The 18,246-nt window shown below is 35.2% G+C and overlaps 1 protein-coding gene across 2 annotated transcripts in view; it reads right to left on the bottom strand.

Annotated features, from left to right (window-relative positions):
* Window positions 1-18,246, bottom strand: part of LOC141521988 (formin-1-like) — a 402,521-nt gene that overhangs the window by 193,967 nt on the left and 190,308 nt on the right. For both annotated transcript variants that reach the window (XM_074235036.1, XM_074235035.1), the window contains one exon: window positions 14,423-14,573. In XM_074235036.1, coding sequence (XP_074091137.1) covers window positions 14,423-14,573 — 151 coding nt within the window. The remainder of the gene's footprint in view (window positions 1-14,422; window positions 14,574-18,246) is intronic.

Genomic DNA, 18,246 nt, shown 5'->3' with positions numbered 1-18,246 from the left:
AGCAATATGAAATATAAATTAGATAATTTAGATTATATTAAATTTAAAAGTTTTTGCACAAATAAAACCAATTCAACTATAATAAAAGGAGAAGTAGAAAGCTGGGAAACAAACTTCACAGTCAGTGTTTCTATTAAAGACCTCATTTCTCAAATATGTAGAGAGAACTGAGCCAAATTTAATAAGAATACAAGTCATTCCCCAATTCTTAAATGGTCAAAAGTATGAATAAGCAGCTTTCAGATGAAGAAATCAAGGAAATCAAAATTTCTAGGCATATGAAAAAGAGTTCTAAATAACTTTTGATTAGAAAAATGCAAATTAAAATAACTTCACACTTATCAGATTAGGTTAATATGAGAAAAAAAGGAAAATGATAACTGTTGTAGAGGATGTGGGGAAAATGGGACACTAATGTACTGTTGGTGAGATTGTGAACTGATTTGACCATTCTGGAAGAAATTTGGAAATAAGACCAAAGGGAAAGCAAACTTTGATCCATCAAAATTACTATTAGATCTGCATCCCAAAGAGATCATACAAAAGGGAAAAGGATCTACATGTATACATTTAAAGTAGCTTTTTGTAATTGGAAATTGAGGGGATACCTATCAATTGAGGAATGGTTGAATAAACTGTGGCATACGAATGTAACAATACTATTGTGCAATAAGAAATGGTGAGCAGGTAGATTTCAGAAAAACCTAGCAAAACTTTTATGAACCAATGTAAAATGAAATGAGCAGCACCAGAATATCATTTTATACAGTATCAGTAACATTGTTTGATGATCAATTATGAATGACTCAGCTCTACTCAGCAACACAACAATCCAGAAAAAAGTACAAAAGGCTCACAAAGTAAAATGCTATTCACATCCAGATAAAGAATTGCTGGACCCTAAATACTGACTGAAGCATACTTTTTCTCTTTACTTTATTCTTTTTTGTGTTTTTTTTTGTTTTGATTACTTTCTTCTCTCACAACTGTGACTAATATGGAAATACATTTTATATAATAGCACCTATAAGCTATATAAAATAACCTACCACTTTAGGAAGAAGGGAAAGAAGTGAGGAAGAAAAATCTGGAATTTAAAATCTTGTACAATTAAATTCTAAAATTTGTCTTGACATGTAACTGGGAAAAATAAAATACTATTTAAAAAAGAAAAGAAAAAAGTAGATAAAATGAAAGGGAAAAATCAGCAAAAAATTTATTTCACCATATCCATGAACCTCCTACCTATGCAAAGTCTTGTGGTAGTGATGTCTTCTCAAATCTTTTTTGGGGGGTTCATGACTATTCTTTGTAATTTTGTAACATTCATTTTTGAATTTATTTTCTCTTTTTTTAATCATCATATTGTTATAGCAATTGTGTATATTGCTTTCTTATCTTTGTATGTTTCATTCTGCCTAGGGATTCTGTAATTCTGTGCTTCTATTTTCATTATATTCATTAATGAATATAATGGAATATTGTTTTCCCCAGACAAAAATATTCCATTACATTCATATACCACAATTTAGTCATTCCTCAATAAATTGGGTCTTTACTCTGCTTCCAATTCTCTGAAATTACAAAAAGTGTTGCTGTAAATATTATGAGAACTTGCTTATCAATAACCTCCTTCTTTGGAGTATAATATTAGAATCTCTGAGACAAATGACATTCACATTTTAGTCATTTATTTGTATAATTACAAATTGCTTTCCAAAATAGTTTTCCAGATATGTTCTACCAACAATGCAGTTATGGGGCGGCTAGGTGGCGCTGTGGATAGAGCACCGACCTTGGAGTCAGGAGTACCTGAGTTCAAACCTGGCCTCAGACACTTAATAATTACCTAGCTGTGTGGACTTGGGCAAGCCATTTAACCCCATTTGCCTTGAAAAAACCTAAAAAACAAACAAACAAAAAAAAAAAACCAATGCACTTATGGGCCAGCTTCCCCCACATCCTCCAATGTTGACTATTTACATCTTTTGTCATCTTTCTCAGTTTGTTGGATGTGAGATGAAACATCAGACTTATTGCAATTTGTATTTCTCTTATGAGAGCATTCTTTCATAAGATTGTCAGTAGTTCTCAATTTTAAAGAACTGATTATTTATATCCTTAGACCATCTGTCCACTAGAGAAAGTGTGTGTGTGTGTCATATGTCATATAATACATACATACAACTCTCAATTAAAAAATTTGATAGAAAGATTTGTCCTCATTCCACTACTTCCTTTTTTTATTACTGATAAATCAATTTAATTTTTTTGTAGTTTCATTTAATTTTCATTTATAATTTGTAATTACTGCATTCTTTGTTTAGTTTAGAACATATCTCGCACTTAGAGGTATGAAAGATTTCTCTTCTATTTTTTTATTATCTTTATGAGCTTTAACATTAAGATCCCATATTCATTTAGAATATAAGGTAAATATTTTATTTAAGCCTAATTTTTGCTAGTCAACTTTCCGGTTTGCCCAGCAGTCTTTTTTTTATCTAATAGGAAGTTCTTTCCCAAGTAATTTGTTTTCCATTTTATTGAACATTTGGTTAAGTTCCACTTTCCAGATTTTACTGAGTTTCACTATTCCAGATTCTGCCTTGTCTTGTCTATTCCAGTGAAATACTTGACTATATTAATTTATACCAAAATGTTTTGATGACTCTCTGCTAAAAAATATTTTAATGCTATTGTTCGTGATGTTTTAGTTCTGTTCTTTCTTCAAATTACATCCTTAGTTCTCTACTTCATTACTGGGAAGTTGTCTCAAATATGATTGTTTCAGGGAAGAGGGCTGAAGTTTCCTTAGAAAATGTCATGACAGGAGTTTATTATATGTGTAATATTCGACATCATGAGAGTGAAAAGAATAATGAACTTGACCAAGGAGAATTGGATTTGAAACCTGGCTCTGTAACTTTACTAGCATGTGACCATAAGCATGAGCCTCAGTAAAAGGATAAAATGGAAGCAATGCTGTTTGTGCCAATGATCAATGATTTTGAAATAAAAGGAACTTCAGAGATAATAGTATGCAGATGAAAAAACTGAGGCCCAGAGATAGGGGGTAACAAAATCAAGATTTTAACTTTGATCTTTCAAATCTGAAATCAAGGTTTCTAAATTTGATTTTGGAGATGATAAGGAGACAATAAGTGAGGATATGGTGATGACAAGATCAGACCTTCTTTTTAGGAAAATTAAATTGACAGCTGAGTGGAGGATAGATTGGAGTGTGAAGAGACTTGAGTCAGGGAAAACAATTGCAATAGTCCAAGTGTGAAGAGATAAGGGTCCATCTCTGGAAAATATATTAATATGGGAGGGGAGGAAAAGAGGAAGGGAGACTTCAGAGTGAGACCGAGAGACTGAGAGAGGTCCAGGTTTGGACATGTTGATATTATCTTTGGGATATTAAGGTGGAGATATCCAATAGGCAGTAGGAGATTCAATCTGGAGGTTAAGACTGATAAGTAAATCTTAGAGTCATCTTCATAGTGATGATAATTGAAACCTTGGGAACCGATGAGTACCTCTAGTATAGAGAGAGAGAGAGAGAGAGAGAGAGAGAGAGAGAGAGAGAGAGAGAGAGAGAGAGAGAGAGAGAGAGAGAGAAGAGGACCCAAAACAGACCCATTGTTATTGGGCATGAATTGGATGAAGATCTGGGGTCACTTGGCTATGAGAAAAAGGTGCTAGGCAGTACATGGATAGAATGTCAAGCCTGGAATCAGGAAGACCTAAGTTCAAATCTTGATAAGACACTTAACCCTATTTGTTTTTTTTTCACAAGCTAATTTTTAAAAATGTTTTTTCTTTTATTTTCTTTGAAAGTGAACTTCAATTTATTATTAATATCATTACAATAATTTTGCTATAAGAGTACACATAAACCCCCTCCTCCCCCAAGAATATAAGAAACCTCAATAATAGGGAGAGAAAAAAAATGTACTTCAGTCTGTTCAGATTCCAATGGTTCTGTCTCTGAGGTGAGTTGCTTTCTTTATCATAAGTCCACCAGAGAAATTGCTTCAATATCTTTCCCACAGTTGCTATTACTAGCTGTACCTCCACTCTATTCCTCCCCACTCTCATTTATTCTATTCTCTTTCTCCTTTCATCCTGTCCCTGTCTCAAAGTGTGTTTTATCTGAGTACCCTCTCCCTCAATCTTCTCTCTTCTATCACCTATTCCCCCCATTCCCCCTTATCCCATCCCTTTATTCTCATTTTTCTCTAGGGTAAAATAGATTGTCTCACCCTATTAAGGGACATCTCTGAACAATTTCTGATGAGAATGAAGGCTCACTCATTGGCCCTTGTCTTCCCCCTTTCCACTCCATTTAAAAAGCTTTTTCTTGACTGTTAATGTGAAACATCTTAGCTTCTTCATCTCCTTTCCCTTCTTCCCAGTACTTTCCTTTATTACCCATTGACTCCATCATTCTACTATATTATACCCTCATATTCTGCTCCTTTCTGTGTCCTGTCTATATATGCTCCTTCTAACAGCTCTTACAAATGAGAAAGTTCATGTGAGTCATCAATATATTCTTCCCATGCAGGAATACAAACAGTTCAATATTATTAAGTTCCTCATAGTTAGTCCTTCTCATCCACCCCCTCTATGGTTCACCTGAGTCCTGTACTTGGAGATCAAACTTTCTGTTTATCTCTGGTTGTTTCAATTGGAAAGTCCCCTGTTTCACTGAAAGTCCATCTTTTCCCCCTCCAAGAGGATGTTCAGTTTTGCTGGGTAGTTCATTCTCAGTTGTAAACCAAGATCTTTTGCCTTCCAGAATATTGTATTCCAATCCCTACAAGTCCTTAATGTAGATGCTGCCAAATCCTGTGTAATCTTGACTGTGGAGCCTTGGTAGCTGAATTATTTGTTTCTGGAAGCTTTTAGAATTTTCTCTTTGATTTGGGAGTTTGGGAATTTAGCTATAATGTTCCTGGAAGTTTTTCTTTTGGGAACTCTTTCAGGAGGTGATTGATGAATTCCCTCAATTTCTATTTTACCCTCTGCTTCTAGGATCTCAGGGCAATTTTGCTGTATTATTTCCTGAAAAATGAAGTCTAGGCTTCCCAAACATGGCTTTCAGATAGCCCAATAATTTTTAAATTCCTTCTGGATATGTTTTCAAGGTCGGTTGTTTTCCAATGAGATATTTCACATTTTCTTCTAATTTTTGACATTTTTTGGAAAAGTTTTATTTCTTCCTGACTTCTTGCGAAGTCATCAGCATCCTTTAATTCCATTCTGCATTGGACGGAGTTATTTTCTTCAGAGAGCTTTTCTATCTCCTTTTCCAGCTGGCCAATTCTACTTTTTTAGGCATTCTTCTCCTCATTTTCCATTAGGCATAAACTGGTTTTTAAAGTATTTTTTCTTCAGTATATTTTTGTATTCCTTTCATCAAACTGTTGATTTGATTTTCATGATTTTTCTGAATCTCTCTCATTTCTCCTCCCAATTTTTCCTCCACCTCCCTTATTTGCTCTTCAAAGTCGTTTTTTGTGTTCATCCATAGTCTGAGTCCATTTTCTATTTCTCTTGGAGGTTTTGGATATGGAAGCTTTGATTTTGTCATCATCTGAGTATATGTTTTGATCTTCCATGGGACTAAAGTAATTCTCTATGGTTAGATTTTCCTTTTTCTGTTTATCATTTCCTCAGCCCAAGACTAATTTACAGCACTTCCAAGGCTTTAGGGTTTTTTTTTGGGGGGGGGAAACCCCACTGGGACCTTATTCCTCTAAGGTCTTATGCTCAATTGCCTGTGCTTTGATAGGTAGATAACCACAGCACTTCCCTCTGCCTTGGAGCTGTAAGGAGGAGTCCTGCTTGGCTATCTTAGTATAGAAGCCCAAACTGCAACCTGGATCTGAGTGTGGGCAAGCAGCAGAGTCCTGCCCTGAGGGAGAGCAAAGAAATTTCTGCAGTCTTCCCTGACTCTTTTACTGTCTGTGGGATTTGCTCTGGAGGTGTAGGCTGCTTTCTCCAGATTCTCACTGCAGGTTCTGCCACTGGTACTCCCTAATTCCACACTCATTCTGGTGTAGCAGAATTCTCTCCTCACCCCTTCAAGCTGTTTTGGGGATGTGCTGTGACCAGGGCTTTTTCCAATTCCTGGTCCTGGTGAAACACACCTTTCCCCATGGAACTTCTAAGTTATCTTGGACTGGGAAAATGTATCACTCAATCTTTCTAGGGGTTTTGCCCCTATAAATTTTGGCTAGAGACATAATTTGTTGGCTTTTGGAGTTTTGGGGGGAAGGAGTTCCTGGGAAATGCTGCCTTCATGCTGTCATCTTGGTGCCACCCCTCCACTTAACCCTATTTTCCTCAGTTTCCTCACTTGTAAAATGGCAAGGAAATGACACACCACTCCAGTCTCTCTCTCTCTTTTTTAGGATTTTGCAAGGGCAAATGGGGTTAAGTGGCCTGCCCAAGACCACACAGCTAGGTAATTACTAAGTGTCTGAGGCCAGATTTGAACTCAGGAACTACTGACTCCAGGGCTGGTGCTCTATCCACTGTGCCATCTAGCTGCCCCTCCAGTGTCTTTTCTGAGAAAACTCAAATTGTCATCAGAAAGAATCATATATGATTGAAAAACAATAAACCAAAGAGTAACACATCCAAGGGAATTACTATTATTCCTTCACTAAATTCTCTTTTGATGCCTCACTATAATATAGAGGAGGAATAATAATGATGAAACTTAAAGTTCTCAAAACTTATTTCAATGAAGATTTTTGGGACATTCTGCATGTGGTATAGGACAAGTTTAGAATCCTTTCTTGGTTTGGTATCAAACTATTATACCACATAAAGACAATATATTTAAATCCTGCTTTGTAGACAGTGAAAAACAACTAGTATATAGAGCAAATATCTAGATACTTCTAAGAATGTACGAAAAGCTAACTCTGGAACTTTTGGCTCAGTCTTAGCCAAATAGTGATATTTCTGATTTTCTTTCATAGGCAAGCAATATTAAAAAAAAAGTATGGACCTATGGTCATTTAGTCAACCAACATTTTATTCAGAGACTTATATGTGCCCACTATGCTAAGTTTTGAAAATTACTTGATTGAAAAATAATTATGTGTGTATATATGTCTAGGTATTGTGAATGCAATGAGGCAGGTGTATATATGTATATGTGTGTGTGTGTGTGTGTGTGTGTGTGTGCGCGCACACACACACACACCTGCATTGTAGAGATAGCTGTATTTATGAAAGCACTTGGTTTGGTGATGCATATGGGCTTGTTTGTGAGATGTCCACATGCACATCCATGTCTATACTTCTGAATAAGCGCAGAGACCATTACTACTGAAAGTAAGCCCCCAATTTACTGAATACCTTTATTAGGATTTGGAACTCTGAGACAACTTTTACCAGACTTTATTCCTATCATATCCTCAAACCCATCTGGCTGTAACACAGAGGCTAGGGTTGTCTCTGTCACTGGAGAAGGCTCTGGCATACTGAGTCATCTTCTCCCATCTGGATGGCTTCAACCCATACACGTCGATGGAAATAGTCCTGGTCTGGAAAGCTATAAATATAGGTAGCCTGTCTAGGGTGAGAGACATGCAAGACTTCAAAATTTTCCTATTATATATACACCAAACCAAGAGAGTGCAAACTTGAGGATTGCAGGGCAGGAGCCAAGGAAATAGGAGAGACATAATTTATTCAATACCTATCAATTAAATAAGCTAGTTGCCTACCATTATAATGACCAAATTATCACACACAGCTCCATTCCCCAAGAGAATGGGAAACAAAAAAAGAAATCAGTAAGACTAGTTATTCAAGAAAAGATCATCCTTATATGGACATTAAACAGCCATTGTTCATTCAACTCACTAGGGCCAAATTGTTTAATAATTTTTCTTCTATCTTGGTCCAATTGGCTGGGGTGTGGGATACATTAGTAATATGGCCAATAATACATATATTTAATAGGACTGTGTAGGTTTTTAAAGAGCTGACACTCCTTTCTAGGGTCTCCTTCTCTGGTGATATGGGAACAGAGAAAGTCTATTTATCCATACATTCTAAGGTGCCCTCTTGTGGTTTTAGGGAGGTAAGGAGTATTCTAATAAAAGCTGCCTCTGTCTAGGGTACCAATGTGGTTATATTACTGTGTGATAGCCAGCAAAAGATATGCTCAAATTCTATCAGTTTGAAAGAGTCAGTATATTTTCAACTCTTGACAAGCTCTGACAGCTAATTTCAAAATATAAATAAATTAAAGACACAAATTAGCTTTTTAAGCTATTTGTTGTAGATAAAAATAAACCTAGTGGTCTCTGTTTTGATTTACACTGGATCCTCAAATGTTGGCCACAGTACTTAGGGAGAAATCTGTAAACTGTGATAAGTTGAGGAAACTCCTCTTTATCCAAGGATCATTACAGTAATAAACTTAGAAAATAATTGATGCTGTTGTTTATGTTACTGTGTGAACAATATATATATGACATATAGGTTTCTGCTCGATAAATTAATGTTACTCACTTTCATGGTTACAAACCATATTCTTAAGTCATACAGTGGAATGAGGGGAGAGAGGAGAAGAAATCAAATTGACTATCAGAAAGAAGCTTAATAAATTGGGAGTAGAAATAAAAAGTCATAGTTCATGAAGCAATTTTCTAACATTTTCATGAGATGATTTTTCTATCTTTTTTTCAGGTCTGAATACTCCTTTGTGGACATTAAGAATAATAGCTGGGAAAATTGTAAAGTACCTTTACAAAATTTAGAGTCATAATAACATCTTGCATCATATTGTAAAATAAGCTCAAATTAGATACAATGCCTAAATATAAAAGGTCACATCATTTTTTTAAATTGAGGAATGGAACTTCGCACAAATATGACTAGGAAGAAAATTTTTAACAAAACAAAAGATAAAGAAATTCTAAAAGTTTAGAGCTAAAAGGAGGTCATTTAGCCCAACTCTCTCATTTTATAGATATAGAAACTGAGGCCTACAAATGTAAACTGACTCACTCAAACATCACAAAAGTTGTAAGTGGCAAATCATGGAGTGATTATAATTATTTAAAACAAAAAACATTTTCTTTAAAAAAAAAGATCCAGGGATCAACCAACCACAATCATAATTAAGCACATGTCAAACATTGTTCTTGATTTTGAGATATAAATGCAAGCTGAATATGAATATATGCAATGTACAAACTCTTATTCTACTAAAAGATACATGCTTAGAAATTATATAGGCTGCATAGAATGATAGCATTGAACCTGGAATCAGGAAAACTCATCTTTTATATACTTATAGCTATGTGACCATGAGCAAATCACATATCTCAGTTTGTCTCAGTTTCCTCGTCTGTAAAAAGAACTGAAGAAGGAAATAATAAAGCAGTTCTGTATCTTTACCAGGAAAACTCCAAATGAGGTCATGAAGAATAAGACACAAGAGAAGACTACTGAACAACACACTTTCAACTAGGATAATCCGAAAAGGTCTCCTGTAATAAATTCATGAGATGAGTTCAAGGAGAGAATTAGGAGTTTCAAAAACTTATATGAGAAGGAAGAATATTCTAGGCATGGGGGTGAAGCCTTTGCAATGTAATGGAGATGGAGATGGAGGTAGAATGTTGTATATGGGGAAGAGAAAGGAGAAAAGCTTGCATGTAATATGCAATCAACCTGATGAAATAGGCTGAAGTCAAATCATGAAGGACTTAAATAACAATATAAATATGGTTACATAATAAATAATGAGGCAATTTTCTTTTAAACTTTCTGGTTTGAATTCAGTTGGTGAATTTCTTAGATATGCTTAACACTTTGTAAACCAAAAATCTCTATGCTAAGGTAAACCATAAAATTTACTGAAAACCCAAAGCATCCAATACTTTTTTTTTTCCAGAGCCTAATAGAGTGATGCGACATAGACATAAAGCAGAAATGGGAAGGATCTTGGAAGTACTAGTAACTCCTGAGTCAAAACACTTAGGTTCAAATACCCCCTCTGATGCTCACTACATATAACTTTGTCAAGTCACAAGTCCATTCTGTGGGTCTTAGTTTTCTCCTCTCTATAAGTGAACTGGTCTAAATGGCCTATGAGGTTTCTTTTAGCTTAAGATAGAGGCTTCTAATAACACACCAAATTTCTTCCTTCAAATTCATTTTGCTTGACTTGTTCCTAGGAATGGAGTTGAAGCTTCCTTGAGAGAAATGGTGATACCTATGAGGACAAAATATATCCATATCTTCTATATGTGAGCCGTGTACACAGGCAAAAATTCTATCACCTCCTTTTTTTTTTTTTTTTTTTAGGTTTTTGCAAGGCAATGGGGTTAAGTGGCTTGCCCAAGGCCACACAGGTAGGTAATTATTAAGTGTCTGAGGTCGGATTTGAACTCAGGTACTCCTGATTCCAAGACCAGTGCTCTATCCACTGCACCACCTAGCCGCCCCCTCACCTCCTTCTTAGGTACTGGGCTGGCAGTTTATATAGTTTATATAGCAGTTTATATAGCAAGTTTAGCCATCTGTGGTCATTCCATTGTTCTGATTTCTAGGCAATTCAAATTAACTGAAATCCTATTAACTAGTCAATCAATAAACAACCATTTATTAATAGCCTACTTTATGCCAGACTTAGAAATACAAAAAAGAAAAAGAAAAAAAAACTAAAAAACTCCACAAAAGAACTCTGTCCCAAAGGATTTAAAACCTAGTTGGTTAACAACTATCAAAATTCAAAAGCTTTGGTCCCTTTACAGGTGTGTTGGGTCTCATCCCCCCAAAATAAACTATGGAGCATAACATTATAAAGATCTTTTAACCACAAGATAAGTGATACCCCCATAGGGCTGAAAGATCAGCTAACTTTAAGGAAAGTAGAGGCCTTGTGGTTTGTTTTGTTTTGAATCTGAGAGATTACTCAAGCACTCTTTAAGTACAAATAACTCCAGTTTAAAACCCTTAGTTAAATAAGCAAACCATTAAGAGATAAGAGATGACCAAACTAGGTCAATAGCTTTTAGCTTGGAAGTTTTACTTTGGGAGTTTTAAAAATGGGTGCATTCCATTTATTCACCAAGCATTACAGAGCTTTATAGCTCCTTAGCACTACATTAGATAGGAGGATCCTGTGGGATGCCAAAGTAGAAAGGAACAACCTTAAAGAAATAAAAAGAGAATGTGAATAATTATTACATCTTCCTGGAGGGTTTTATTATTGGGGTAGAAATCATAAGCTCCTAGTCCAACTCTTTTATTTTACCCAAGAGGGAAATCAGACTCAGAGAAATTAACTGACTTGCTTAAGGTCTCACAGAGAAGATTTATGGAAAGAGGAGATGAAGAATACATGGAGATTGAGAAGATTTTAACAGATTGCTATCTTAGTCAATAAAGTACCATTTGATCTGCATCCACCATTGGGAAGATTTTCCATAGTGTTTAAAAATTATAAAGAATAAATAATGAATTTGAACTAGTGTGGACTTGTTTGGAAATAGAAAAGGGAAATTTACTAGAGAAAGTGAGTATTAATTCTCACTTTGGAATACAAAGACGATTATTACCCCAACAAGCAAGAAACATCTTTTTAAACTATCTCAAATTGTTTGAATATTCAAATTCCAGGAAGATATAAGTAGATTCTCCCTTTATGTAGATTTAACCAGTACCTGTGATGTAATTATACTTTCAACATTGTTCTTTTTCTAGAAAATTCTAATTTTCCAATTATAGTGTGTGACTTGAAAATATGTGCTATAATTTTACTAAGTTAAGAGCATGTTACATGAGAGACAGTTAGTGGATAGAGCTTAGTGGATAGATCATGGACCTACAGGAAGACCTGAGTTCAAATATGACATCAGATACTTCTTAGTAATGTAACTCTGCCTGTCATTTAACCTTTGTTTGCCTTAATCCACTAAAGAAGAGGATGACAAACCACTCCAATATTTTTGCCAAGAAAACCCTATGGATAGTAATGGTATTCTATGGTGGGGGGGGGGTCACAAAGAGTAAGATATGATTGTAAACAACAAAAGCATGCTATATAATAGTTAGCGTTTACATTTTAGATTAAGGGTTGCACATGCTTTACAGATATTATTTTATGTTCAACACAACTGGGAGGGAAATTATCTACAGCTAATATAGATGAAGAAATGGAGGCAAAGTTTAAGCAAATGGCTCAACTTCAAACCCAGAGCTCTAGCCACTATGTCAACTAGTCAGCAAATGAAATTCAAAAATATAGAAGCTCCTCAATCAGCGGAAAAGTTTTGACCCTAGAGTCATTTCTTGACCTGGGCTTAAGTCTGAATTCTGATAATTACTGTGTAATCTTAAGGAAGGTACTGAAACTCATTAAGTTTCTGTTTTCCAGTACAGTGCATACAGAGCTCTACTTGAAGTCACAAAGATCTGAATTCAAATCCGGCCTCATATACTTCTTTGGGAAAGTCTCAACTTCTGAATACCTCAGTTTTCTCATTTGCAAATTGAAGATGATAACTGCATCTAACTCTCAAGGCGGTTGTGAAGATAAAATGAGATAATTTTTGTAAAGTGTTAAGGGAGGGAAGGAAGGAAAGGAGAGGAAGGGGGAAAGGAAAGAGGAAGGAGGGAAGAAAGGGGAAGGAAGAAAAGTGGAGGGAAGGAAGAAAAGAAGGAAGGAAGGGAGAAAAGAAGGAAGGGAGAAAGGAAGGAAGGGAGAAAGGAAGGAAGGGAGAAAGGGAGGGAGGGAGGGAATGAATAAATTTGAATCTTGATAGAATAAACCTCAGGGAGTATTTTGTCCAGCTCACTCAAATTATCCAAGAGGGAAATCAAGGCCAGAAAAATTTTACACACACACACACACACACACACACACAAAGGAAACAGTTTAGCAGGACATCTTTGAAGATTACAGTTTTATTTTAAATTATTTAAATTAAAATGTATTTTAAAATTAGGAGAACTAGTCAGGATATAATAGTCATAGTTTCATATACAATTCTCATCATCTGCTCTAATTTTTAATTGTATTTTTTAAATTCAGAATAAAAAAAAGATTACAGAAAACAAGGGAGGAAATGGTTTAGTACAAAATCTTCCAAGTCTCAGGGGCAGCTAGGTGGCACAGCAGATAGAGCACCTGCCTTGGAGTCAGGCTTCAAATCTGACCTCAGACACTTATTACTTAGCTGTGTGGCCTTTGGCAAGCCATTTTACCCCATTTGCCTTGCAAAAACCTAAAAAAAAATTTTCCAAGTCTCACTTTGATTCCTAAGAAAATTCTGGGATGGCTTATGAAAAAAATAGTGAAGGAAGCAAAGATAATAAAGAACCAGTCTGATTTCATCAGATACAGATGATGTCAAATTAAGTTTCCTTTTTTTAGGACAGTTAGATAGGTTGAATGTTGTAGATATAGATTACCTAGATTTTAGCAGAGTATTTGATAAAATAAACCCATATTAATAATGTGGAAAGGTTAGAAAGGGACAAAATGTTAATATAATTAGATAGTTTTGTAATTGGTTGAATGGTTTGACTCAAAAAGTTGTGCTTAATGGTTCTATATCAAGTTAATAAAAGGTCTCCTGTGAGTCACCTGGGTTTTGTACTTGATCACATGGGAAAGTGAGAAATTGAATCTCCATCCCTTATTCTTTGTCCTGCTATTTCTATCTATGTCACCAAGGTTTTTATCAAAAAAATGTTTTTAGGTTTTTTTTTTTTTTTTTTTTGCAAGGCAATGGGGTTAAGTGGCTTGCCCAGGGTCACACAGCTAGGTAATTATTAAGTGTCTGAGGATTTGAACTCCAGTACTCCTGACTCCAGAGCCTCTACCCACTCTATCTACTGCGCCACCTAGCTGCCCCCTTTTATCAAATTTTTTAAGCAACAAAGTTGTCAAAACAGTTAAAATCCCTACAAGAAGAGTAACAATATATTTTAACTTCAATCTTTTTGCTGTTTAATAGAAAAAATATACCACTTCTGAGGAAGGGGCAAAGGGAAAGGAAGAAGAAAGGAGAGAGAGGAAGATGGAATGGAAGAGAATACTATTTTTTCCAGGCTTGTTTTTTTTAAAATTATTTAGTTTAAATGCATTTTTGAAAAACTAAAGAAATTATGCATGCTGTTGTGAAGCTAACGGACTTAGATTTTGAGTTCAGGTGAAATACTAAGTAAAACTGCATAAAAGTTCAAACACCCTTGAATACAGTAACAGGAATCAAGTTTTTACTCTTATTAATTTTAACACTCCCTTCTTTCCTTTCATAACTCAAAAATTTCTCTAACATTATTTGAAAAGGAAGGCAAATAAGCACACAATGAATTCTTATATATAAGGAGGAAAATAATTACTATTACTATTACTATAATTACTCAGTACCTTTTTAACCTTGGTTTTCTTCTCATAGGATTCTGACAAAGGCTTTTTCTTTTGTTGAATGGTATCTTTGGAGAATAAATACTCAAATTCACTGGGGTCTTGTATATCAGGTTCTTCTAAGGAATCCCACAGGGTTGGTGTAGTGCTTTGACTTAAAAAGATAAAAAAAAGTGAAACAGTTAATTGAAATCAATGAGATTGTAAAACAATGAGATCTTTTTCTGATTAATTTTTTTAAACAAATAACCCTTGCAAGTTTGGAAATGTGTTCTTTTCCACATTCCAACAGACTGGTTTAGGAAATGATCAAAAGGCATAAGAACATTGGGTAGATATTTAAGCAAATAGACATCCTAAAAGATCCTTTTTGAAAGCAGACAAAATGACAGATTTGGCAAAGTCCAATAAAAAAATGATGATTTAGGACTCAACCATTAGATTGATGAGACCAAATGAATAAGCCTCTACACTCCCTTCCCTGTATTTCTCAATCTATAGATTTCTATACCATTATAAAATTTAAGAAAAATAAACAAATAAAAGAAATATTGTACCAAGTATATGCTTAGAAAAACAAAGGTATAGTCAGGATAGAAACTCTAATTAAAAATTTGCACCCAGTAGAGTCTTCTTACTCTGATATCAAAATTGGCTTTTAATAATGGTTCATTAGTTTTATCTGAGATAGATAAAGGTAGTCTCCAACTCCCACATCTGTAGTTATACCCACCTAAAGAAAAAACTGAACTATTCTAGAACACTGGTTTGCAAATGATACTTATTTCAATCTAGACAATATTCACCCCAAGTCCCTGGTACATTTGTCTCTTTTTTTCTCCACCAAACTTTCTCCTACTACCAGAACCTGATTTAAAAAATACTTTACAAACATTATATTATCTTTCTTCCCAACAATCTTGTGAAGTAGATGCTATTAATATTCCTGTTTTATAGATGAGGAAAACTGAGGCATTTAGTCATTTAAGTGACTTTCCCATTATCTTCTTGACTCCAGGTCCAGTGCTAAATCAGTAGCCATGGCTGCCCCTCTGATTGCCAATTAAAGCCTCAAATACATTCATCTCTCCTTAGAGTATGGAAGTTTCCATTAGGGGTAGGTAGTTTTGAGCATCAAGTACTTTCAGTATATTTCCTTTCATTTTTCTCTGGGATCTGCTTCTGACTGCAACTACCATGGCTCCCTTTCCTCCTACCAGCTCCCTTTTATATATTGTCTTTCCCCCCTCAGAATGTAAGCTTTTTTTGAAGGCAGAGGCAGTCTTGTTTTTTTGTTCATATTTGTATACCTAGAATATCAGTAAAACATCTGGTACCCAGTAAGTCTGGTTTTGGGGATGCTACAGAACTTTAAGAATTCATCAGGAAAAGAATGCTAGGGATCCTAGAAAGCAGAGTATTAGGAAATTAGAGGAATCTCCAATGGAGTTGGGAAGCATAGCTAAGATATATCATTTATTTCAAAAGTTGGCCCAGGACTGGGCTTGTGCACAGGAATGTCAGAAAGAAATTTTCTTTTTTTTTTCCTTCCCTTACCTAATATTAATACCATATAAGAAGCTGAAATAATTTTTTGTTTCAAGTTGGTCTAGGAACCTAAAAGGTTAGGCTAAGTTGACATGGCTAGACAATAGTTTATGTGAAAAACATGTGAGGATTCAAGGTTTTTAGTATGATGTTTAATGAGTCAGTGGTATAACATGGCAATCAAAAAAAGTTAATTCAATCTTAGATTATATTAACAGAAGCCCAGTATATAGAATGAGGAGGATTAAAATATTAATTACTCTGCTTTGATCTGATCACATCTGGAGTTTTGTATTATATTCTGAAGAAATAGATCCCAGAGGATGAAACTAAGATAGTAAAAGGACTCAAAACCATGCTACTGATCAGGACTGTTGGAAGGAACTAAAGATTTTAATCTGAAGGAAACCACAGCAGTAGTGAGAAGACAGATGTGTTCAAGTATATGAAGGGCTGTCTGGAAAAAGAAATAGACTGCTATGCTTATCCCCAGGGGTAGCTAGGTGGCACAGTGGATTGAATAAATAGAAGCTGATCTTCCTGAGCTCAAATCTGGCTTCAGACACTGACTAGCTGTGTGATCCTGGGCAAGTCACTTCACCCCTTTTACTTCAGTTTCCTCATCTGTAAAATGAGCTGGAGAAGGAAATGGCAGACCACCCCAGTATCTTTGCCAAGAAAACCTCAAATGAGGTCATGAAGAGTCTAACATCTTGAGCAACAATGCCTTTCCTGAGTGTAAAGTAGGAACAAATGGATAGAAAGAATGAATGACAATGATGATAATGATGATGATAGCTAGTATTTATGTAGCATTTGTAATGTTTACAAAGCACTTTCCATTTGTTAATTCATTTAATCTTCACAAATGAAAAGTAGGTATTATTATTATTATTCCCATTTTACAGATGAAGAAATTAAGGATAAGAAAGGTTAAGTGACTTGCCCAGACCACACAGCTAGTATAGCATATGAAGCAATATTTGAGTTCAAATATTCTGACTTCAAGTCTAGCACTTAATCTACTATGGCACTGAATTGCTCAATATTGCTTCAATAGAAAACAGTTATGAGACAGACTGAATAGAGTGCTAGGCCTGAAGTCAGGAAGATGAATCTTCCTGATTTCAAATCTGACCTTAGACACAGCCAAGCTGTGTGACCCTGGGCACCCTGTTTGCCCCAGTTTCCTCATTTCTAGAGAAGGAAATGGCAAACCACTATATAATCTTTTCCAAGAGAACCCCAAATGGAGTCAAAGAGATGGATAAGGGGCAGTTAGGTGGCACACTGGAATAGAGCACTGGCCCTGGAGTCAAGAGCACCTGAGTTCAAATCCAACCTCAGACACTTAATAATTGCCTAGTTGTGTGACTTTGGACAAGTCATTTAACCCTATTGCCTTAAATAAACAAAATTTTTAAAAAAAGAAGAGATGGATACATATGATCAATAGCTCAATAGAAGAGGGAAACATGCTAACTTAAAGGTGTCTGAATGTGGAATGAGCTGCTTTAAGAGTTATCCCTGGAGATCATCCAACAGAAGGTAGATGCCATGGGTAAGAGTTTCTGAGAAGAACTTTCCTACTCAGTTGTGACCTGAACTAGAAAAATTCAATTTTCCTTGTTAACCCTGAGATTCATATTGATATTCATAGCAAACTATGCTATTTTCTACAAAAAAAATGGATTCAGAGTTCCAAATAATTAACTTATCACAAATGTTTTTTTTTAATATACACAGCTTGTCAGTTTAGAATTGTCTCATTTAATGGGAATAGTAAGGCATAACTCTTGGACTGGGTTTTCAAAGACCCATCGAATATCTTTTACAAGGCCACCTGAACTAATTTGAAGAGAAGGAAGATAGAGTGCTTACACTATATAAGGATTTGAGGAACCCCGGGTTATATCTCTGAAATGTACCAGCTATGGAACACTGGGGTAGGATGTTTAACCTTTCTGAGTTTCAGTATCCTCTGAGGAAAATAATAGTACTCCTAAGAGTTGTTGTGAGACTACAATGAGATAATGCATAGGAAGTACTTTGTTAACCTTAATGTTGTATATAAATGAGCTACTATTGTTATTAATATTGTCATTAATAAGAAAATGGGGGAAATATATTATTACCAATGTTACTGAAAGCTGCCACTTAAATTTTTTTAATATATGTTTTGCCACTTAAAAAAAATTTACTTTGTTAAATCTAGATACTTAAAAAAGCAAATCAGGTGAGTTAGGAGAGGATTTCTCTACTGCTCAAAAATGGGCATC

This window comes from Macrotis lagotis, chromosome 4 (genome assembly GCF_037893015.1).
Source record: "Macrotis lagotis isolate mMagLag1 chromosome 4, bilby.v1.9.chrom.fasta, whole genome shotgun sequence".
NCBI classification, from domain to species: domain Eukaryota; kingdom Metazoa; phylum Chordata; class Mammalia; order Peramelemorphia; family Peramelidae; genus Macrotis; species Macrotis lagotis.
This window is presented reverse-complemented; position numbering and strand designations above follow the sequence as displayed.